The sequence below is a fragment of the Lithobates pipiens genome, unplaced genomic scaffold, assembly GCF_037356315.1.
Source record: "Lithobates pipiens isolate NorthernLeopardFrog02 unplaced genomic scaffold, aLitPip1_a1.2 Scaffold_1, whole genome shotgun sequence".
Classification (NCBI taxonomy): domain Eukaryota; kingdom Metazoa; phylum Chordata; class Amphibia; order Anura; family Ranidae; genus Lithobates; species Lithobates pipiens.
In genome coordinates this window covers 67,905,088-67,930,604 of record NW_027507685.1, presented here as the reverse complement: position 1 = coordinate 67,930,604, position 25,517 = coordinate 67,905,088, and the positions used below count along the sequence as shown (strand labels likewise).

General features: G+C 44.0%; 1 protein-coding gene across 2 annotated transcripts in view; it reads left to right on the top strand.

Annotated features, from left to right (window-relative positions):
* Window positions 1–7,448, top strand: part of LOC143928164 (uncharacterized) — a 42,080-nt gene extending 34,632 nt beyond the window's left edge. For both annotated transcript variants that reach the window (XM_077452986.1, XM_077452902.1), the window contains exon 8: window positions 5,010–7,448. In XM_077452986.1, the coding sequence (XP_077309112.1) occupies window positions 5,010–5,878 (869 nt within the window). In that variant the 3' untranslated portion in view covers window positions 5,879–7,448. The remainder of the gene's footprint in view (window positions 1–5,009) is intronic.
* The last annotated feature ends 18,069 nt before the right edge of the window (window positions 7,449–25,517 follow it).

Below are 25,517 nucleotides of genomic sequence, written 5' to 3'. Positions count from 1 at the left end.
GTACATCCAAAGTGCTAGTGCAGTAAATACATTTCATACAAAAAGTCCAATAAAATTGTGTCATGATAAACTTGTGCAGATCCACTGCAAGCTGTTTGCACTGATTTCAGTGTAACATTTCCAAGACAGAGCACATACCATCTGCTTACCAAAAAATGTGTCCTCTTAAAATGATGAGGTGATGTGTGCTTGTCATCTGCCAGATATTTGCAGCCACTTTACTCAAAAAGCAACAATGCAGGTATGATGGCTTCCCCCAAAAGTGCCTTTCACCACTCCATCCAGTCCAGTACCAACCACAGGAAACCCCCTATATGCAAAGAATAAAGCACACTATAGTGCATTACCAAGCCAATTAAATCATTTGTCTCTTTATCCTATAATGCCGCATACACACGGTCGGAGAATCCGTCGGAATGCGTCTTATCGGACCGTGTCGTCTGATAATCCGACTGTGTGTGGTATGCATCGGACTGATTCCGTCGGACCCAATTTTCCAACATGTTGGAAATATTTCCCGACCAACTGGGCCGATCGGACGTAATCCGATCATGTGTAGAGCATTTTGATCGGACCAAGTTCCACGCATGCTCAAATCAAATTCCTACATCAAAGCTATTGGCTATTAGCCTGAATCTAGTCCCATCGTAACGAAATTACGTCATCACGTTCTGAAAGATCGGATTTTTCGACAACTTAGTCCGACCGTGTGTATGCAACAGTTTCGGACACAATTCGTCAGACTAAATCTGACGAACAAAATCCGACGGATTTGGTTGTGGAAATCTCCAACCGTGTGTACAGGGGCTAAGAGTTTGCTGTAAGTACATTACTTTAATAAAGCAGCACAGTATATCCTGGTAATGCACTATAGTGTGCTTTATTCTTTGCATATACAGGGTTTCCTGTGGTCGGTACTGGACTGGACAGAGTGGTGATGTTACACTTGTGTTTGGTTGATGTTACACCATCATGGCACAATTTTATTGGACTTTTTAAATTAAATTTCTGTTTTGTGCATATTATTTATTGCACTAGCACTTTGGAATGTACATGTATTAATTATTCTTGATATCTATCACATTGCACTTTATTGTGGTTCACACTTATATGATGGGTGTTTGAGGTTGAGCTGTGCAGGAATAGGAAAATTATACATTTTTGTTCTGTATTATACTGTCATTTATTTGTTCGTGTTTTCAAGCTACAACTTTTTTACTGTAAAAATCTTACATTTAACATACCTGCATTTTTAAAACATAAAGAAGTGATTAAAATGGTGCCAATAGACACCTGAAAATTAGCGTTTGTATATTCAAAATCAAAAATATGCAGCTTTCCCCTTGAAGTGGTGGATGTGGTATGACCACACTCATAAGTGTAAAATAATTAAAAGTACGGCGCTGACATGTGCTCAATAATAAATGATAAATTAGGACATATAGGCAATAAAAAAAAAAACATAAAAACAAAAATGGAATAAACCATAATAAGTCCCATCAAATTAAATGAAAAAGTCTTTTGAAAGAAATCCAATCACCGTGAAGAAAGTATGTGTGCACTAGCCATCATTTGACGTCACATCCGGTTTGTCCTTGAGCTTAGTTTCCCGTTCATGTGGAATGCACGCCGGCTTGAAGCGAGCGGCGAGGATTACATTGAAGGCTGTCTGTGTTGGTGCTGACTATAGCACCAATAATTGTAAGTGCGAATTTTGCTACCTATTTTATTAAGTTAAAGCTATATTAAAATACTACACTATGATACTTTTCATCTTCTCTGGGTGTTTTTCTGTGATATCATGAGAGTGAGCTATCTGTAGAGTCAGGGATGGTGAACCCTTTGTGCCACTGGGAGATTTCTAGCCCCAGCCCATTGTTGGAGAAAGCAGGAGTTGATATAATCTAAAGGCTGGTTTTACATTGATGGTTGGTGAGTGTGCATTTTATACACATGGTTGGTGGAGCACTACAAGAAGGAGCTGATGTATAGCGCATATATACTTTCCTCACAGTGATTGGATTTATTTCTGTAGCACTTACCTCCGAAGGAGCTGCTGAATTTTTCTGGGCTTACCGATTACCGATTACCTCCACCAGCTCGTCACTCGTTATTCTTGTCTAGGGGTTCCCAGGGTTGAAGTTCCCAGTAACTGTAGAGACCAACACTTGAGTTCCTTTTTGGGATTCTTATTTGCATAAAACGGTTGAACAAACTCAGTCTCTTTGAGTATAAGGATAAAGTTTAGCTCAGGTGCTTGGAACTGCTAACTTCAATAAAAGTCTCTCTGTATATAATCCAGGGAATAGCCACTCACAACTGGATTCTTTAAGGCTGCTTTCACACTGGGGCGGGAGCAGCGTCGGCGGTAAAGCGCCGCTATTTTTAGCGGCGCTTTACCATCGTTTTAGCGGCAGTGTGCGGGCACTAGCGGGGTGGTTTTAACCCCCGCTAGCGGCCGAAAAGGGGTTAAACCCGCCCGCAAAGCGCCGCTGCAGCGGCACTTTGCCGGCGGTATTGCCGCGGTGTCCCATTGATTTCAATGGGTAGGAGCGGTATAGGAGCGGTGAATACACCGCTCCTTCACCGCTGCAAAGATGCGGCTAGCAGGACTTTTTTCACCGTCCTGCCAGCGCATCGCTCCAGTGTGAAAGCCCTCCGGCTTTCACACTGGAGTTAAAGGGGCCGGTTTTTTTCAGGCGTTACACAGGCGCTATTTTTAGCGCTGTAACGCCTGAATACCGCCCCAGTGTGAAAGCAGCCTAACTGTTTGATAAATCCTTGACCTTGGATCTAGCAGCTAATAGACATGTGCAAAAGGAAAAAAATTTGTTTAGTTTCGTTTCGTTTTAATTCGTTAATTCATTAATTTTGTTTAGTTATATTCGTTAACTTCCTTAAATTCGTTTTCGGATTTAGTTTAGTTTTCTACCGAATTCGAAAAATCGGCCACATTCGAAAATATTTCAACGAAATTCGAAAATATTTCTACCGGATTCGAAATGATTTCAACATGATTCGACATTATTTCAACCACATTCGAAAATATTTTGTGACCCGACTTTAGGGCCATGTATCTCGGGGTCACTTGGTGCTAGAAACTCCAAATTTGGACATGTTGTAGTGCTAGTAATATTGTGTTTGTATACCAAATTTGGGGTTTCTAGCTATAAGTGACCCCGAGATATGTGGCCCCAAAATCGGGTCGCAAAATGTTATTAGTTAATAGAGCAGAGAATGACATTTTGTGACCCGATTTTGGGGCCACATATCTCGGGGTCACTTATAGCTAGAAACCCCAAATTTGGTATGCAAACACAATAATACTAGCAATACAACATATCCAAATTTGAAGTGTCTAGCACCAAGTGACCCCGAGATACATGGCCCTAAAGTCGGGTCACAAAATATTTTCGAATGCGGTTGAAATAATGTCGAATCATGTTGAAATAATTTCAAATCATGCCGAATTCATTCGTTATATTTCTTTCGTATTCGTTGTAATTTGTTATTTTTTTATTCGGACATTTGGATGCATCCGAATGTCCGAAAGATGCAAAATTCGGCCGAATTTCGATTCGTTACGAAACGAATTGCACAAGCCTAGCAGCTAACAAGTAATTCTAGCTCTCTCAGACTTGGTTGGAAAACTTAGTTGCAAACGGAAGGATAGAGGTAGGAACTTTTCTTAATGTACCAGTATCTTGCAGCCGGTCCGGCGATACCATAAGAAATATGGATTCAATCAATGTCCATGGCAGCTCAGCTTCCAGGCTCTTACCGAGCAGCCAGCCTCGTGCATGACCCTCTTTCTGAAGAGTCCTCCCCTGGTTGCATGTAGAGTTGCTGGGCCTCTCCAAATCCGAGACAGCACCGGAAGACCTTAGAATCCTCCTTCCTGTTACTGCGCCTCAAACTAGCTAGTTCCGAGGCTCGAAACGGATGGATCTGCACCCCAGGACATGAGGGTTTCTGGGGACTGGTCAGGAGGACTAGGACCACGGAGTCAGCAACAACTTCTGGACCGGAACCCAGAACCATGTGACTTCAGCACCTCTCCTGGAATACACAGCGAGACAACACGCCCACTGATAGGATCAGAGAAAGAGATTGGTACCCAATGCGTCCAACCAGACTGCGTTCTAATGTCTCTCACAGGTGCAAACCCCACCTATGACCAGGCAGAACCTCAATACAGCCCAACCAAACTGATGCCAAAGCACAATTTAGAACAATTAACACCAAAACTCAACTATAGTTTTGAGCAAAAACAAAATTTACAGAAATAGCGGGTACTCATCAGGATTACCGGTGCTACATTTTTAAGGACTTTTTTTTATTTAATTTGATGGGACTTATTATGGTTTATTAATTTTTAGTTTTTGCTTATGGGGTTTTTTATATTGCCTATATGTAGTCATTTCTCGTTTATTATTTAGCACATGTTAGCGCCTTACGTTTGATTATTTTACATATCTGCATTTTTGATATGTATCCCTTAAAGGGGTTGTAAAGGTTTGTGTTTTTTCACCTTAATGTAACCGGCCCCCCTGCTTTACTTACCTGGCCCCTCGAACTTGACCCACAGGGACGCGCTGCCACTCTGGCTGGAGTTCTCGGCTGTTGATTGGATAGATTAATAGCAGCCGAGCCTTTGGCTCCTGCTGCTGTCAATCAAATCCAATGATGCGAGCTCCAGAGGCAAGGCCGAGTCCTGCATTCGGCCTCTATGGATATGCCAAATACTGGACTTGGGGGCATGCTCTCAAGGTAACCCCTCGAGAGAGCGCATCTCCCAGGGGGTTATCTGCTGTGGGGAGGAGCCGCGAGAGCCACAGAGGGACCCCAGAAGTCGAGAATCGGGGGCCACTCTGTGCAAAACGAGCTGCACAGTGGAGGTAAGCGTTTGTTATTTAAAGAAAAAAAAAACAACCTTTAGTGTCACTTTAAATGTTTGTCTTGTCCATTTGGTTCTTTCTCAGTATTCATGCAATGTCTTTTGTTTTCAGTGCACCCTACATTCACTGATGGTTTCATAGACAGGACTATTCCTGAAGAGTCCTACAGTGTGAACTGCTCCCCAGATGGTTTGGCAGAGGATGACCTTAGCTTTTTCCATGGGCTTCAAGAAGAAAATTCACCTGAAAAGTCACCTTCTTATGAGATAGGCAATCTCACGTTTACTTCTGTGTCTGAAGAATGTGAACAAGGATCACTGCTTCTGAATGAGAGCTTTACCAATATAAATCATGAAGAACCAAAGAGAGATAAGCAGGCGGAAACTAGGAAGATTGGAAAGCATTCTGAAAGAGTTAGCAGATCGTATTCTCAAACCAGTAATCAAACCCTGCATGTAGAGGAAAAACCCCATCACTGTGATGAGTGTGGAAAATACTTTGATTATAAATCTAATCTCATCCGACACCAGAGAACTCATACAGGGGAAAAACCATATGGCTGTGATGAGTGTGATAAGCGCTATGCCACCAAATCACATCTGACTATCCACAAGAGAACTCATCTGAGCGGAAAACCACATCGATGTGACCAATGCGGAAAACACTTTACATACAAGTCTCAGATTACCATGCATCAAAGGACTCATACAGGAGAAAAACCTCATACCTGCAGCCTATGTGGGAAGAACTTTGCCTACAAATCATATCTGATTATTCATCAGAGGATCCACTCAGGTGAGCGACCCCACATGTGCCCGCAATGTGGGAAATGCTTCACAGACAAGTCAAACCTACGCAAGCACCAGAACACTCACACAGAGAACAAGCCTTATGTCTGCAGAGAGTGTGGAAAGCACTTCAACTCTAAGTACAGTTATACTACACATCAGAGGACACACCAGAGAGGAAAGTGCAAATAACACTACTATGATAGTGTGACCAGTTACTTAGAAAGGGGAGGCTGCCATTGTGGAGGCTAACTTTGTTTTTAGATGGCCTTCCACACTACAAAAAAAAACGTCATCTGACAGATTTGAGCCTCATTTCTGACAACTGGACCTTGGACCTTAGATGTGTTAACATCAGATAGAAAATTAGGACTTTCAAGGTCAGACATGCCCATTATTACATCACAGATTTACTGACAACTCAGCACAACTGAGACACTAATTTCTTTTACATTTTGTCCCACCAGTCACTGCGGGAGAAGTACATGGTTGTTTTCAGCTGTGCAAAACTCAACTTTTTCCTTGCCTGTTATTTTTGGTGGGAAAATTGCTTGTCTTTAACTGACCTAGGGTCTATCACTTTTGGACAAATAAATGTAAAAATTGTAATGCTGGTCAATTCAAACTAGAAAACAGCAGACATTTTCTAGGAGCCAGGGGATGTGTATTACCACTGACAAAAGCAAATCCTCAACAAATACAAGCAGAAGCTGTTTTTTGGGCACATTGGCTAATCAAATTTCTGAGATATAGGTTGAAAGGCCAAACAGTAGTTAAACAAAACTTTACTGTGGAATAATTTTTTTTTTTCCATATTCTCCATCACAAGAGGTGTTTGATGTGGTCTGAATGTCTTCTGAAGATAAGGACTCTACTGAGAACTCCCACTGGAGCAGTAACAGATACATCCAGTTGTAAGAAGACCCAACATAGACCAAGAGCATGTTGGATGTACTCTACTCCCAGCTAAAACCGTGATTAAGCAAAAGGAAGTCTGGCATGATGACCCATTCAGCATTTCTGAATCACTATGATCAGAATACTAAGGATGACAGTGTCTTTAAAAACAAACTATTGACAGCACTAAAAGAACCTGTATGTGGGAGTTCACAATCTTTTTGTTGAGAGTAATCTGGCATTTGAAATATAATTTTTGCTAAACTGTTCTGTACCTTGTAAATGGATAATATACAAGCTTTCCAAAGCCTGTGGGTCACAACAATAGCTTATCAGTGGACAATATTGGGAAGTTAGACTTTTACAATTTACAGATTCATTATCTTTTGATTTGGTGCCATATTTTTACAAATGTTCCAAGTTTCTACACTCTCCAGCTCTTCTATAAATGACCCATCATTATTTTTATTGCATCTATAATTCACCTGGTGTATCGGTACCTTTAGAAATGTCACAGAAGCTTTTGTGAATTGATAGTACTATATCAGTCTTTGGTTCAGCCTTCAAAATGATGGTCTTCATTATGATCAGTGAAAGTAGTCACTGACAAATTCACCGAGTTCGGTGTCAACTTATCTCTAAAGAGTTTGTTTTTATTAATGTTGTTTTTTTTTAGGAAACCCAAGTCAAAATGTCTCTGTGTCACATGCTGGAAAGTATAGATTAGAATATCAGAAAGATACAGAAGCTACTTCAACTGTACATACAGTCTGTAGGTTATAGTGAATGTTGACATCTTCTGATGCATAAGCAGGATAGAAGAAAAATGATAATAAAATACACAGTACCAGGAAACTTGCATAAATGGTAATCTCTCAGCTCATTTGTCTATGGCCTGTCTACTTTCTAAAAAAAATAAATAATGGGTTGTGGATTTATGTGCTATCTTCTATATGAAATCTACCTAATGAGAATCTTTATATATATTTCTGTATGCTTTTGTGACTAAAGTGGAGCTTCCGCTCATTGGAACCCTCCCCCCCTCCGGCGCCACAATTGGCACCTTTCAGGGGGGAGGGGGGTGCAGGTACCTGTACAGTACAGGTATCTGCACCCACTTCCGGCATAGATATCTGCAGAATATACGCCCCTTTCCGCAGATATCTACGCCCCTTTCCGAAGGTCCCCCGCTGTCTGCTGGGAAACACACGGATCCCAGAGACAGCGGGACCATCCTTATTGCGCAGCGCGACTCGCGCATGCGTAGTAGGGAACCGGGAAATGAAGCCGCAAGGCTCCACTTCCTGATTCCCATAACCAAGATGAGACGATCAAGAGATCGGCTTCGGGTGCCGACATCGCGGGCACGCTGGGCGGGTAAGTGTCATTATTTTAAAAGTCAGCAGCTGCAGTATTTGTAGCTGCTGGCTTTAAAAAAAAAAAAAACGGCGGACTCCCGCTTTAAGGTTTAACTCCAGCCAATGTATTTTTGTTGAGGGAAGAAGGGTTGGAACCTCTATCCAGTTCTTACTGTTGTCTATGCCTCCATTGAGGATATTTCATTTCCCGTCTTGGTGGTAGATACCTGGACAGAAATATAGGGGAAATCTCACTTATAAGGACAAGGACGGCAGTAAAAAGAACACTTCTGTGTGTATTGAATGGAAAAGAGTTAGGCCGCGTACACACGGGCGGACTGTTCGCCCAACCTTGTCCGTGTGTGGGCTTTCAGCGGACAGTTTCAGCGGACAGTTGGACGGACAAAGTCTTTCGGAAATTCCGAAAAACTGTCCGCTGAAACTGTGTTTGAAACTGTGTTTGAGCGAACAGTCCGCCCGTGTGTAGGCTACTTTCGAAATGAGCAAACTGTTCCCGCTCGGAAAGTCCGCCCATTTCGAGCGCGTGTACAGGTAGGCGGGGCCCGCGAGGGAGACGTCGCGGGCTCCGCCGCCTGGAATGGGCTTAAAGGGGAACCCCAACGCCGAAAAAAATCGGCGTGGGGGTTCCCCCAAAGTCCACACCAGACCCTTGTCCGAGCACGCTACCCGGCCGGCCAGGAAAGGGGGGCGAGCGAGCGCGCCCCCCCTCCTGAGCCGTACCAGGCCGCGTGCCCTCAACATGGGGGGGTGCCTTGGGGAAGGGGGGGCCGCGCGGCCCCCCCACCCCAAAGCACCTTGTCCCCATGTTGATGAGGACAAGGGCCTCTTCCCGACAACCCTGGCCGTTGGTTGTCGGGGTCTGCGGGCGGGGGGCTTATCGGAATCCGGGAGCCCCCTTTAAGAAGGGGGCCCCCGGATACCGGCCCCCCACCCTATGTGAATGAGTATGGGGTACAATGTACCCCTACCCATTCACCTGTGAAATAAAGTACAAAAAAAAACACAACACAGGGAAAAAATATTTTATTGCACAGCTCCGGGGGTCTTCCGTCTTCGGGGGTCTTCTCGCCGGACTCCTCCGCTATCTGTGTGTAGCTCTTTTACTAGCGGAGGAGTCTGGCTTTCTTCCTCCCCGCCGCCGGCCTCTTCTCCCGACTTCGGGGGTCTTGTCCCCCTCTTCGGTTCTTCTGCCAGGCCACCGCGCCTTCTTGTAGCTCTTTTGCAGGCGGTGGCCCGGTCTTCTGTCGCCGCTGCCTTCGGTTCTTCTGTCGCCGCCTTCGGTTCTTCTGCCGGGCCACCGCGCCTTCTTGTAGCTCTTTTACAGGCGGTGGCCCGGTCTTCTGTCGCCGCTGTCGTCGCCGCCGCCTTCCGTTCTTGTTCTTCTTCTTGTTCTTCTTCTTCTCCTGGAGATGTTGACTCGACGAGCTCTCCGGCCGGAATGCCAGAGCCGCGCTGTGCGGTCACTTATATAGTGACAATGGGGCGGTGTCACATGGTATATGTCACATGGGTTGGTCACATGGGTTGATGTCACATGGGGACTATGACATCGTAAGGGGGCGGGGTCACCATGTGACCAACCCATGTGACATATACCATGTGACACCGCCCCATTGTCACTATATAAGTGGCAGCGGAGCGTGTCCCTGGCATTCCGGCCGGAGAGCTCGTCGAGTCAACATCTCCAGGAGAAGAAGAAGAAGAACAAGAACGGAAGGCGGCGGCGGCGACAGAAGACCGGGCCACCGCCTGTAAAAGAGCTACAAGAAGGCGCGGTGGCCCGGCAGAAGAACCGAAGAGGGGGACAAGACCCCCGAAGTCGGGAGAAGAGGCCGGCGGCGGGGAGGAAGAAAGCCGGACTCCTTCGCTAGTAAAAGAGCTACACACAGATAGCGGAGGAGTCCGGCGAGAAGACCCCCGAAGACGGAAGACCCCCGGAGCTGTGCAATAAAATATTTTTTCCCTGTGTTGTGTTTTTTTTTGTACTTTATTTCACAGGTGAATGGGTAGGGGTACATTGTACCCCATACTCATTCACATAGGGTGGGGGGCCGGTATCCGGGGGCCCCCTTCTTAAAGGGGGCTCCCGGATTCCGATAAGCCCCCCGCCCGCAGACCCCGACAACCAACGGCCAGGGTTGTCGGGAAGAGGCCCTTGTCCTCATCAACATGGGGACAAGGTGCTTTGGGGTGGGGGGGCCGCGCGGCCCCCCTTCCCCAAGGCTCCCCCCCATGTTGAGGGCACGCGGCCTGGTACGGCTCAGGAGGGGGGGCGCGCTCGCTCGCCCCCCTTTCCTGGCCGGCCGGGTAGCGTGCTCGGACAAGGGTCTGGTGTGGACTTTGGGGGAACCCCCACGCCGATTTTTTTCGGCGTTGGGGTTCCCCTTTAAGCCCATTCCAGGTGGCGGAGCCCGCGACGTCTCCTTCGCGGGCCCCGCCTACCTGTACACGCGCTCGAAATGGGCGGATTTGCCTCCTCCTTACGTGGGCGAGTCCGTTCATTTCAAAAGTTGAGCGAACTGTTTGGCAAACAGTTCGCTGAAACAGTCCGCTCGTGTGTGGGCAAGTCCGCTCATGCAAATTTTGAGCGGACTGTTTGCCGAAACTGTTTGACGAACAAGGTTGGGCAAACAGTCCGCGCGTGTGTACGCGGCCTTAGATCTGCTTTCAGCCCGTTAATTCTGCTTGTGAACTTGTTGAGAATATTTCCTCTCAGTTCATTTCCCAATCACCACTTGAGGGGAAAATCTCAGCATAAATAAGATAGAAAACATTACAGAGGTTTTATCCCTTTTCCACAGAAGATGATAAAAACATTTTGGCTGAAGTTCCACTTTAAAGTATGTCTGTCTGGAGGAATATTTAAAGGCTGACATTTTGATCTCTCCTGATGCTAGTTGCTTGGCCGCCATGTTGATGCTCTGGCCTCAAAACATTCTGAAATACTTGTTCAGAACAAGTCATTTTGACATTTCTTTGACTTTCTTTTAATTTATACTTATTCTGGGTCTATGAACCTACAAACAGGTTGGAAGTTTACATTTTCAGATAAAGTTAGCAACCTTGATATTTCTCTCATGGCAGGTGTAGTTTGCCCAGGAGTACCTAGGCACAGTCATGTGTCAACATGTACATTGCTAAATTTCAGGAAAAAAATCAAGCAAAAGGGTAAGGGTTTCAGAGTGCTGCAATTAAAATTTATTGATGTTCCCTATAGGATTTAATTTTAGGCTCATTTTAAATACACAAAAGAATATACAGTTATATACCAGCTTACAAACCGAAAAGTGCCAATAAGCCGAATATAGTACTATATATATATCTTTTTTTCAAATGATAACAATCACTGAGGGAGCCTTCTTCAGTTCTTTACACACTTAAAGGGATTTGTAAACCCAAACAAAAATGATATACATTGCAGATTACCCTGGCTGCATTAGTTTTTGTTTCTTTTCTGTTATTTTCACCTAGTGATCCTGCTAGAAACACACTTCTTGTACTAGGGTGACAGGTCTGACTCATTGTACAGTATCAATGGAGGAATAGCATGTGTGTGTGTTTGCGTGTGGGGGGGGGGGGTAGATTTTGGCAAGGCCAATAACAAGGAAGAGTATACAGAAACTTACAGGCTCACCAGATTTCTGTCAGGGTCAACATTTTTGCACATATCAAATAAATATAAAAAATGCTTAAAGTGGTATATTTGACCGACCAAAATGGAGCAAAGAGAAGTTCATTGCACTTGTTTAACTACTGTACATTTTACCAAGAAATATATGTTTTCTTGTTACATGTGAGCAGGCTAACAAAAGTTCAGATCCATCCAAAACTTTTTATTGATGCAGATATGACATACCTTAGTCTGTGGGAAGGTATTGATTGCTTTGCTGCAAGTGGAGCACACATAACCAGTCTTACAAACAAAGCATGGATTGGATGGGATTTCCTCTGTATGCTTAGGATAATGCTTGAAGCAGCTACAGCATAAACCCCGACTAGCAGGGTGCAGGTAGAAGACCAGTTGGTTAATCAAAGGACAGTAGCTACAGTGACCAATCTCCACTAAATACCTTTAAAGGTATTGCAAGTACACAGAAATAAAGGGGGAAAAAAACTGCGCTAAGGTGAAACATAAAAATTAATCATATGTGATACTCTTAGATACGAAAGATTTGGCTGCAGCTTAACTGTGTCACATAAATACAGCAAAACAAAACAAAAAATAATAAGCCGCGCCAAATCGCATAAACATCAAATTGTTCAAAAAATGGGAAATGAATCATGAACTATTAGTATCTTCTAAACATAAACTGATATGCACCTATGTCATGGATAGTAAAATACATATATGAGTTATAAATTCAGGCCATGCACATCACTCATTCCTTGCAGTATAAGATCACATAGCATATGCCTATAATAGTACAGACTCTAAAAAAAGCTCTAAACAAAACACACACCCAGTGTATGAACAATAAGTCCGTGTATATAAATCACAGCAAACAACTATCAAAAACTGTGAATAAAGTCCTCCACAGATAAACCGTAAAGGATCATAGAAAATCCACTGCTGGGTCCATTTAAATAGTGCTTGATCCACCACCAAAACACGATTAAATTTGCCGCTTACCAGAAGGACATGACCCCCCCACTACAGAGGGTCACAAAAAACCTTTGTATATAAACTCGTCTTCCAGCCAAGAGGGGTCCTCAGTGTTCTCCTTGCGTCACCGCTCCAAATAAGGGTTGTGAAGAAAACACTCCCAGAGGTCTTTCTTATAGATCCAGAGGGACTCAGGGTAGGAACATCAAAGCCATAGAAGAAAGATAGAACTCCAAATAGTGTAAAACCCTTTATTACTAGAGATAAAAAAGTAAAATTGCACTTACAGTGTATAAGAGATCAAAAGCCTTGAGTCCGTTGCGTCGGCCGGATGCATACAGACAGACCCGTTCTCCTGGAACCGTTACAAACACGAGGTGACGTTTAGCGTATCGCTCAGCCCTACGCGTTTCGCAACAAAATTGCGTCATCCAGGGGCATCCAGTGCGCTAAACATCACCTCGTGTTTGTAACTGTTCCAGGAGAACGGGTCTGTCTGTATGCGTCCGGCCGGCGCAACGGACACAAGGCTTTTGATCTCTTATACACTGTAAGTGCAATTTTACTTTTTTATCTCTAGTAATAAAGGGTTTTACACTATTTGGAGTTCTATCTTTCTTCTATGGCTTTGATGTTCCTACCCTGAGTCCCTCTGGATCTATAAGAAAGACCTCTGGGAGTGTTTTCTTCGCAACCCTTATTTGGAGCGGTGACGCAAGGAGAACACTGAGGACCCCTCTTGGCTGGAAGACGAGTTTATATACAAAGGTTTTTTGTGACCCTCTGTAGTGGGGGGTCATGTCCTTCTGGTAAGCGGCAAATTTAACCACTTGCCGACCGCCGCACGACGATATACGTCGACAGAATGGCACGGGCAGGCATATGGGCGTATATATACGTCCCTGCCCCCCCGGTGCCTGCGGCGGTCGGTATTCGTTCGGGAGCGATCCGGGATGAGGGGGCGGCCATTCATTCATGGCCACCCCCTCGCGATCGCTCCTGACGAATGGAAATGCTCTGTGACATCACTTCCTCTCCTGTAATGTAAACACAGGCAGAGGAAGTGATGTAATCTCTCCTCGTGTCGGTCTTTTTCGTTCCGGCACCGAGGAGAGAGGAACTGTGAGTTGCACCTAACACTACACTAACAGTAGAACACGCCAGGCACACTTTTCACCCCCCCCTTCACCCCCCGATCACCCCCCCAATCACCCCTGCACCCCCAGTCACAGTGACACCAATTGCATTTTTTATTTTTTTTTGCATTGGTGTCATTTGTGACTGTAATAACTGTTAGGGCAGTTAGGGTTAGCCCCCTTTAGCTCTAGGGTACCCCCCTAACCCCCCCAATAAAGGTTTAACCCCGTGATCACCCCCCGTCGCCAGTGTCACTAATAAGCGATCGTTTTTCTGATCGCTGTATTAGTGTCACAGGTGACGCTAGTTAGGCTGGTAAGTATTTAGGTTCGCCGCAGCTTTTTATAGCGTCAGGGACCCCCATATACTACCGCATAAAGCCCCCTGATTGCCCCCTAGTTAACCCTTTCACCAGTGATCACCATATAACTGTTACAGGTGACGCTGGTTGGTTAGTTTTTTTTTTTTTGTTTCAGGGCACCCGCCATTTATTACCTAATAAAGGTTTAACCGCCTGATCACCCGGCGGGTGATATAAGTTTGAGGGTCAGATAAGGTGTGCGTCGCCCCAGCGTCAGGTTAGTGCCAGTACCGCTAACACCCACGCGCAAAGCATACACCTCCCTTAGTAATATAGTATCTGATCAGATCTATATTAGCGTTGCCAGCATTTTAGGTTTCCCAAAACGCATTGTTAGCGGGATCAGCCCAGATACCTGCTAGCACCTGCGTTTAGCCCCTCCGCCAAGCCCAGCCCAGCCCACCCAAGTGCAGTATCGATCGATCACTGTCACTTACAAAACACAACACACATAACTGCAGCGTTCGCAGAGTCAGGCTTGATCCCTGCGATCGCTAACAGTTTTTTTTGTAGCATTTTGAAACAGTCGCTGACAGGCTAGGTGCTTTTTTACCTGTGAGTCTCACTAGTGTACCCCTAAATTTAGAGCCCAAAATGGCAAAGCGAAGGTACACTAGTGAAGAGGCCTACACGTTTCTGAGGATGACAGATAGTGAAGAGGACGTCACTCATCTGTCAGATTCAGGCTCAGAATACGATCCTGTAGAGGACAGCGGCTCCATGACAGATAGCTCTGACGACGGAGATGAGGTCCCTGTTAAGGACAGGTGTGCCCGATCCCGAATGTATTCTGTTGTTCAGGTGCAGGAACCGCAGGTCACTCGTATGGAGCAGAGACGTACTAGAGCCGCTCATCCTTCTGGTGAACTGGCAAGCACCAGCGGCCTAGTACACCCTGGACGTACATCCAGCACTGCAGTAACACGTGGTGACGTGGCGAGTCCCATAAGTGCAGTTCAAGCTGGCGAGGTGGCAAGCACAAGTAGTGTCCCGCTGCCACCAAGACAAAGACAGGCCCGTCGTACCCATAGTGCACTTCCTGCAGAATTCGCCAATCCTAATTGGGTGCCCACCACTTCTGCAGAACCCGTACTTCCCCCCATTCACTGGCCAACCTGGCATTAACGTGGAAACAGTTGATTTTACGACACTTGACTTTTACTCACTGTTTTTCACCGAAGATCTCTATAGATCTATTGTGGACCAAACCAATTTGTACGCTGGTCAACACATCGCCACTATTCCCCAGTCCGCCCTTGCCAGACAATGGAAACCAGTTACGGTTTCCGAATTTAAAATCTTTCTGGGCCTCTCCCTCAACATGGGCATAACCAAAAAGAGTGAGTTGCGGTCATATTGGTCCACTGACCCAATTCACCATATGCCCGTGTTCTCTGCTTCCATGTTCAGGGCACGATACGAGCAGATTTTGCGGTTCATGCACTTCAGCGACAATGAACTCTGTCGTCCTCGTGGAGACCCTGAATACGATCGGCTCTACAAAATTCGGCCCCTCATAAACCACTTCAACCAACGTTTTGCAGACTTGTTTACTCCCCATCAAGTTGTCTGCGTTGATGAGTCCCTGATTAAGTTTTCTGGTCGCTTGTCATTCAAACAATACGTCCCCAACAAGCGTTCCAGATACGGGGTCAAGATGTATAAGCTCTGTGACAGGGCCACAGGCTATACACGTAGTTTTATGGTTTATGAGGGTAAAGATAGTCACGTAGAGCCGGAGAACTGCCCTGACTACATAGGAAGCGCTGGCAAGATAGTGTGGGACATGGTGTCACCCTTATTCGGAAAGGGGTACCACTTGTACGTGGACAATTATTACACAAGCGTGCCACTGTTTAGTCACTTGTTTGATCAGCAGATTGGAGCATGTGGCACCGTGCGACCTAATCGCCGGGGCTTTCCCCAGCGGCTTGTAGAGTCCCGTCTTAGGCTGGGGGAGAGAGCCTGCTTGCGCAGTAATAATTTGCTCACTATGAAGTGGAGGGATAATAAAAATGTTTTCGTTCTTACCTCCCTTCATGCAGACACGACGGTCCAAATTCCTACAGCGACTGGTATTGTGGAGAAACCCCTCTGTGTCCACAAATATAACCTTAACATGGGAGGGGTGGACCTCAATGACCAGTTGTTGGCGCTGTATCTAGTTGCCCGTAAGGCCAGACGCTGGTACAAAAAAGTGTCTGTTTATTTATTCCAATTGGCTATACTGAATGCTTATGTACTACACAAAGCTTCAGGACGGACTGGATCCTTCCTTAAATTCCAGGAGGATATCGTCAGAGCCCTTCTGTATCCAGGCGGTGCTCCACCTCACGTTCCCCAACCAGATGCAGTAAGCCGGCTGCATGAGAGGCATTATCCTTATGTCCTCCCGAGTACCCCTACCCAACAAGCCCCCCAAAGAAAATGTCGTGTCTGCAGAAAGCGCGGATATAGGCGTGACACCCGTTATTGTTGTCCCCGCTGTCCTGACAATCCTGGTCTTTGCATTGGTGAATGTTTTGAACGCTACCATGAACTAGTTGAGTTTTAGAGTAGGGTACAGCATTGCACAGGCTAGGCACACGTTCACAGGGTCTCCCAAGATGCCATCGCATTTTGAGAGACCCAAACCGCTGGAACCATTACAAAAGAAGTGTTAAAGTTACATAAAAAAGTGTTTAAAAAAAAAAGTAAAAAAAAAATAAAACCAAAAAAAATATAAAATAAAAAAACCAAAAATAGTTGTCGTTTTATTGTTCTCTCTCTCTCTATTCTCTCTCTATTGTTCTGCTCCTTTGTACTGTATTCTATTCTGCAATGTTTTATTGTTAACCATTTTTTGTTTTCAGGTACGCCATTCAGCTGTAGCGTGGATTTATTTATCTTGACAGCAACAGCGTTTGCTCCCACGATACGTAAAGCCGCGACTCCAGCACTGTCGGAGGTGATTTCACCACCACAGTTAAAAAAGAGCATATATGCCGAAGCATGGGGGCATACGGGGTGGAGGAGCGATCTGCTCCTACCTTTTGCGGGAGGATGCCCCCATGCTTCGGCATATATATATTTTAGGCACAGATTGTGTTAAATGTGTTATTTTTTGCTATTTTTTTTTGTATTTGCTTTGCAGGTATGGTACGTCTTACTGTTATACTGTAATGTTACTTTGTTTTATTGTTAACCATCATTTGCTTAGCAGGTACGCCATTCAGTTGCAGCGTGGATTTATTTATCTTGACAGCAACAGTGTTTGCTCCCACGATACATAAAGCAGCGACTCCAGCACTGTCGGGGGTGATTTCACCACCACAGTTAAAAAAGAGCATATATGCCGAAGCATGGGGGCATAAGGGGTGGAGGAGCGATCTGCTCCTACCTTTTGCGGGAGGATGCCCCCATGCTTCGGCATATATAAATGGTGCATGTATGCCCACCATTAGAAGTGGGTGGATGAAGGGAGGTATCTAATGGTGGGCATACCCACTGATCAATATTTTTTTTTCATTCAGCCCACAGGCTGCATGAAAAAAAAATTACAATATATGCCCAACCAGTTCCAGCAACATACTGGTATGTTGCTGGACTTTGAGTGCTTATACCAGAATGATGCCTGCAGGTTTAGGTATCATCTTGGTATCATTCTTTTCAGCCAGCGGTCGGCTTTTATGTAAAAGCAATCCTAGCGGCTAATTAGCCTCTAGACTACTTTTACAAGCAGTGGGAGTGAATGTCCCCCCCCCCCCCCGCACCATCTTCCATGGTTTTCTCAGGCTCTCCTGTCCCAACAGGGAACCTGAGAATGCAGCCGGTGGTTCCGCCAGCTGACCATAGAGCTGATCAGAGACCAGAATGGCTCCAATCATCTCTATGGCCTAAGACACCGGAAGCTACGAGCATTTCATGACTTAGATTTTGCGGGATGTAAACAGCGCCATTGGGAAATTGGGAAAGCATTTTATCACACCGATCTTGGTGTGGTCAGATGCTTTGAGGACAGAGGAGAGATCTAGGGTCTGATAGACCCTAATTTTTTCAAAAAAGAGTACCTGTCACTACCTATTGCAATCATAGGGGATATTTACATTCCCTGAGATAACAATAAAAATCATAAAAAAATATATATAAATGAAAGGAACAGTTTAAAAATAAAATAAAAAAGCAAAATAAATAATAAAAAAAAAAAAGAAAAAACACCCCTGTCCCCCCCTGCTAAGGCGCAACGTCGAACGCAAGCGTTGGTCTGGTGTCATATGTAAACAGCAATTGCACCATGCATGTGAGGTATCACCACGAAGGTCAGATCGAGGGTACTAATTTTAGCAGTAGACCTCCTCCGTAAATCTAAAGTGGTCACCTGTAAAGGCATTTAAAGGCTTTTAAAAATGTACGTAGTTTGTCGCCGCTGCACGTTTCTGCGCAATTTTAAAGCATGTCGTGTTTGGTATCCATGTACTCGGCCTAAGATCATATTTTTTATTTCATCAAACATTTGGGCAATATAGTGATTTTTAGTGCATTAAAATAAAAAAAGTGTGTTTTTTCCCCAAAAAATGCGTTTGAAAAATCGCTGCGCAAATACCGAAAAAAAAAAATGAAACACCCACCATTTTAATCGGTAGGGCTTTTGCTTTAAAAAAACACTTCATGTTTGGGGGTTCAAAGTAATTTTCTTGCAAAAAAAAATATTTTTTCATGTAAACAAAAAGTGTCAGAAAGGGCTTTTTCTTCAAGTGGTTAGAAGAGTGGGTGATGTGTGACATAAGCTTCTAAATGTTGTGTATAAAATGCCAGGACAGTTCAAAACCTCCCCAAATGACCCCATTTTAGAAAGTAGACACCCCAAGCTATTTGCTGAGAGGCATGTCGAGTCCATGGAATATTTTATATTTTGACAAAAGTTGTGGAAAAAAGACATTATTATTATTATTTTTTATTTTTTTGCACAAAGTTGTCATTAAATGATATATTGCTCAAACATGCCATGGTTATATGTAAAATTACACCCCAAAATACATTCTGTTGCTTCTCCTGAGTACGGGGATACCACAAGTGTGAGACCTTTTGGGAGCCTAACCGCGTACGGTACCCCAAAATCCAAGCACCACCTTCAGGATTTCTAAGGGTGTAAATTTTTGATTTCATTCCTAACTGCCTATCACAGTTTCGGAGGCCATGGAATGCCCAGATAGCACAAAATCCCCCCAAGTGACCCCATTTTGGAAAGGAGACACCCCAAGCTATTTGCCGAGAGGTATGGTGAGTATTTTGCAGACCTTAATTTTTGTCACAAAGTTTTGAAAATTGAAAAAAAGAAAAAAAATATACATTATTTTTTTTTTTTCTTCATTTTCAAAAACAAATGAGAGCTGCAAAATACTCACCATGCCTCTCGGCAAATAGCTTGGGGTGTCGACTTTCCAAAATGGGGTCATTTTGGGGGGTTTTGTGCTATTTTGGCATTTTATGGCCTTCAAAACTGTGATAGGTAGTGAGGTGTGAAATCAAAAATTTACACCCTTAGAAATCCTGAAGGCGGTTCTTGGTTTTCGGGGCCCCGTACGCGACTAGGCTCCCAAAAAGTCCCACACATGTGGTATCCCCGTACTCAGGAGAAGCAGCAGAATTTATTTTGGGGTGTCATTTCACATATGCCCATGGCATGCGTGAGCAATATATCATTTAGTGACAACTTTGTGAAAAAAAAAATAAAAATAAAAAGTTTGTCATTTTCCCGCAACTTGCGGCAAAATATAAAATATTCCATGGACTCAACATGCCTCTCAGCAAATAGCTTGGGGTGTCTACTTTCTAAAATGGGGTCATTTGTGGGGGTTTTGTGCCATCTTGGCATTTTATGGCCTTCAAAACTGTAATAGGTAGTGAGGCGTGAAATCAAAAATTTACGCCCTTAGAAAGCCTGAAGGCGGTTCTTGGCTTTCGGGGCCCCGTACGCAGCTAGGCTCCCAAAAAATCCCACACATGTGGTATCCCTGTACTCAGGAGAAGCAGCAGAATTTATTTTGGGGTGTCATTTCACATATGCCCATGGCATGCGTGAGCAATATATCATTTAGTGACAACTTTGTGAAAAAAAAAAAAAAAAAGTTTGTAATTTTCCCGCAACTTGTGGCAAAATATAAAATATTCCATGGACTCAACATGCCTCTCAGCAAATAGCTTGGGGTGTCTACTTTCTAAAATGGGGTCATTTGTGGGGGTTTTGTGCCATCTTGGCATTTTATGGCCTTCAAAACTGTAATAGGTAGTGAGGAGTGAAATGAAAAATTTACGCCCTTAGAAAGCCTGAAGGCGGTGCTTGGTTTTCGGGGGCCCCGTACGCGGCTAGGCTCCCAAAAAATCCCACACATGTGGTATCCCCGTACTCAGGAGAAGCAGCAGAATTTATTTTGGGGTGTAATTTCACATATGCCCATAGCATGTGTGAGCAATATATCATTTAGTGACAACTTTGTGAAAAATTAATAAAGTTTGTAATTTTCCCGCAACTTGTAGCAAAATATAAAATATTCCATGGACTCAACATGCCTCTCAGCAAATAGCTTGGGGTGTCTACTTTCTAAAATGGGGTAATTTGTGGGGGTTTTGTGCCATCTTGGCATTTTATGGCCTTCAAAACTGTGATAGGTAGTGAGGAGTAAAATGACATATGTATGCCCTTAGAAATCCTGAAGGCGGTGCTTGGCTTTCGGGGCCCCGTACGCGGCTAGGCTTCCAAAAAGTCGACCACATGTGGTATCCCCGTACTCAGGAGAAGCAGCAGAATGTATTTTGGGGTACAATTCCACATATAACCATGGTATGTGTGAGCAATATATCATTTAGTGATAACTTTGTGTAAAAAAAAAAATAAAATTTTTTTTTTGTCATTATTCAATCGCTTGCGGCAAAAAAAAAAAATATTCAATGGGCTCAACATGCCTCTTATCAATTTCCTTAGGGTGTCTACTTTCCAAAATGGGGTCATTTGCGGGGGTTTTGTACTGCCCTGCCATTTTAGCACCTCAAGAAATGAGATAGGCAGTCATAAACTAAAAGCTGCGTAAATTCCAGAAAATGTACCTTAGTTTGTAGATGTGACAACTTTTGCGCAAACCAATAAATATACAGTTATTGACTTTTTTTTTACCAAAGACATGTGGCTGAATACATTTTGGCCTAAATGTATGACTAAAATTGAGTTTATTGGATTTTTCTAATAACAAAAAGTAGAAAATATCATTTTTTTTCAAAATTTGCGGTCTTTTTACGTTTATATTGCAAAAAATAAAAATCGCAGAGTCAGTCAAATACCTTTAAAAGAAAGCTCTATTTGTGGGAAGAAAAGGACGCAAATTTTGTTTGGGTACAACATTGCATGACCGCGCAATTACCAGTTAAAGCAGCGCAGTGCCAAATTGTAAAAAGACCTCTGGTCATTTACCAGCAAAATGGTCCGGTCTGAAAGTGGTTAATCGTGGATTTTCTATGATCCTTTACGGTTTATCTGTGGAGGACTTTATTCACAGTTTTTGATAGTTGTTTGCTGTGATTTATATACACGGACTTATTGTTCATACACTGGGTGTGTGTTTTGTTTAGAGCTTTTTTTAGAGTCTGTACTATTATAGGCATATGCTATGTGATCTTATACTGCAAGGAATGAGTGATGTGCATGGCCTGAATTTATAACTCATATATGTATTTTACTATCCATGACATAGGTGCATATCAGTTTATGTTTAGAAGATACTAATAGTTCATGATTCAAGTACACAGAAATACCTACAGATCAAGCCAGAAATGCTCTAAGCTCCTGAGCTGTCTGACAACACACAGCATTTTTGCTTAGCTACTCAAACCCACCTACTCTCTTCACCTCCACAATACAGACACTGATGATACCATAGTGCCAGGATAAGAACTAGAAGGGCTAATTACTCTCCTTGAGCAAACATAGGAAAAGTGCAGAGGACAGTTCTGAATTTCTGAATCAACAGGAGTTATCAAAAAGATATAGCAAAACACTTTCAATGGTATTTTTTAACAGGCCAAAGGGAAGCAAATAATAGAAATTTGATGTTATGGTTTGTATGCATTTTAAGGCATTAACCACCACTCAATACAATTTTCTTACTTTACGCACAGAAGCCTGAGACAACAAGGTCAATTTACTAAACTGATGCAATCAGAATCAACTACGGATCTGCCAGAAAGGCTCTAAGCTCCTAAGCTGTCTTACATTTATTTTTCACATTTAGGTTCAACAGAATGATTATATTCATTGAGGATTCCTGCTACCACGTCACCGATCACCAAAAAATCCAGAGAGTTTTCAGATACTACATGAACATCAAATTGTTGTGAAAACTCTGCTAGGCCATGCTGTTAAATCTATCATTTAAGTTAAATGGAGTAAGAATTTGCAATTAGAGGTTACAGAAACTGGAAAGCAGCACAGAAAATGACCACAAAGGGACTTGAACCCTCAATCTTCTGATTCAAAGTCAGATGCCTTATCCATTGTGGTCTGCCAGCTGTGTGGGCCTATTTTTAGCACATATGCAACTGATCGCACTGTTGCAATTTGCAATCTTTGTCACAAGCAGATCAAGCATGGCAAAAACACCAGCCATGTGAATACCACATGCTTACAAAAGGCATTTAACCTCCCACCACTCAGCCCGTTAGCAAGAGCACCTGAAAGCCACATAAAAGGGACACAATTCTCCTCCTCACTCCTCACCTTTCATGTCTACCCCCTGCTATATCTCCTGACCTCTCAGCAGCCTCCACTGACAGGGATGAAGGTATAGAAAAGAGTGTCACAGGTTCATGCAACACGTCTGCCAGCAGCACACCACCAACTGTAGAGTATAGCAGGCAAATTTCTCTGCCCCAGCTGCTGCATCAAAATAGAAAAAATACACTCCCTGCCACCCACATGCTTAGCTTCTAAATTCCAGCTTGTCCAAATTGCTGGCTTTACAACTCCTACCTTTTCGTCTGGTGGATTCCTTTCCGTGAATTTGCAGAATGCACTGTACCACAATGACACATTCCCAGTCAGCATTTATTTGCACGTAAGGCCATTCCAGCTCTGTACTATCGTGTGGAAGGCAATATTTTGGCATCGTTGGGCAAGGCAGTTAGTAGCAAGGTCCACCTTACTGCTAACGTGTTCCAGCAAGCATGGTCATGGAACAATATATTTGTTCACAGCACACTCCGTAACTCTGTTTGCAACTAGGAAGGATGCAGGATGGGGCTCAGTGCTGGCGCTTGTTTTCCTGCCGAGTCTCCATACAGCTGGTGATGATGATGCCAGATCTATCAGCTTCACCCCCTCCTCCTCCATGCCCTCCTCTGCTGAATTATCCTATGAAGCACCAGTACCCCCTAAGCATTCAAGGGGCTATTCAACGAGTCAGGCTAATAGATGTCATGTAGTGCTTTAGCTGGTCAGTCTAGGGGACAGGAGCCACACCAGAACAGAAATTCTTTAACCTCTGCAGGGGCAGGCCCAGATGTGATTGGTGCCATGGAAGCTTGAGCTGGGAATGGTGGTATGGGATAATGGCACTAACCCTCTGTCCACCCTTCGACAAAGAAAGTTGACACATGTGCCATGCCTGGCACATGTCCTCAATTTGGTGGTGCCGCATTTCTTAAACAGGTACTCAGGTTTGCAAGATCTTCTAAGACAGGCCAGAAGAGTCTGTAGCCATTTTAGGCGGTCACACACAGCCAGTGTTCGGCTGGCTGAAATTCAGCAGGCATTCCACCTGCCCATAAACCGTATGATTTGTGACATACCCACCAGGTGGAACTCAACTTTTGAAATGCTGCAGCAACTGCACATGCATCAGAGGGCCATCAATGAGTATCTGCGTGAGTATAGCACAAGGACAGGCTCATGGGATCTCTGCTTTTTTTACCTCACGCCAATGGCTGCTAATAAAGTATGCATGCACTGTACTGTCACCATTTGAGAAGGCGACAAGGATGGTGAGCCATGACAATGCTTGCATCAGTGACAATATCCCTCTTGTGTTCCTGCTGGAGCATACTCTGTGTGGCAATATGGGCAGGGCACTCGAGCCAGAGCAGCGGGAGGAAGAGGAGGACTTCTTTACCTCTCAAGGCCTGCTTTATGCAGACACCATTCTTGCAATGCCACAGAACACACAAGAAGAGAGGGAGGAGGAGGAAGAAGATTCTGGCAGTTTTGGTGGCATTGAAGCAGAGGAAGACATATGTCAAACCTTATGAGATGGTTTTCAGTCCCCAGAAACCTTGGGAGTAGTACGTAGCTGGGACGAAGCAGTTTCAGAAGGGGTCCCTTATTCTTCAAAGCCTGAAAAGGAACCAAGAATTTGTGGCATCAAGAAGAAGGATCATTATTGGTTGCCAACCCTCCTTGACCACCGTTACAAGTCTCTGAACTCATCCTGCCCTTGCAGAGGGAGCATATGGTGAAATATCTTGAGGACACCTTTAAGAGGAGTTTATGTACTCAGGAGTTTTTGTACTCAAAACTACTCATGGAAAATGTAGTTTTGAGGCTTCTGTTGGTCAAAGGAGGAGCGGTGGAGAATTGATGTATTTAAAAAAAATATTTGTCCTTACCTCAGGGCTGTCAGCTTCCACATCCCATTGGCAGCATCTACATAATATGTTGGAAGATTATCTAGGGGTGAAAACAGACACAGAGAGCTTTCCAGTAGATTATCCACTGGGTTATTTGGTCATGAGAATAGACCACTGGCCATAAATTACCCAGTATGCAAATGGCCTGCCCTGCATCCAGCATGCTTTCTGAATGAGCATTTAGTGCTGCCGAAGGTTTTGTGACAGATAAAAGAGCGCGTTTGTCCACAGACTCCATTGACCAGTTGACAATTGTCAAAATGAATCAGTCCTGGATTAGCAGCAGCTATCCTGATGCCAATGTCGCTGCTTAAATGTTTTTGGGATCTGGAATCTCTGCAAGACTTATTAGCTTTTTGGGTGTTGATTTTATGTTGAAGTAGTTTTTTTGGTATAGGTTTTAAGGGCACAATTAACATCCAAGGACCAATTTTTACACACCTGTTTGACAGGTGCATATAATTTTAATTTTTTACAGTAAGGCTAATTCTTGCTTTCATCGGGAATACCTATATAAGGTTAGGGTGTGAAGGCACCAACACCCAAAGTCCAATTTTTCCACACCTGTTAGACAGGTGCATATACTGTATTTATCGGCGTATAACATGCGCCGGCGTATAACACGCACCCCACGTTTAGGAGGGAATTTAAAAGAAAAAAACTTTTAGGAGGGAAGTTTAAGGAAAAAAAAACTTACATTTAAATGCCCATCAATGCAGCCTTGTCAGTGTCATTTGCAGCCTTGCATTGCAGCCTTGTCAGTCATTTGCAGCCTTCCATTTAGCCTTGTCAGTCATTTGCAGC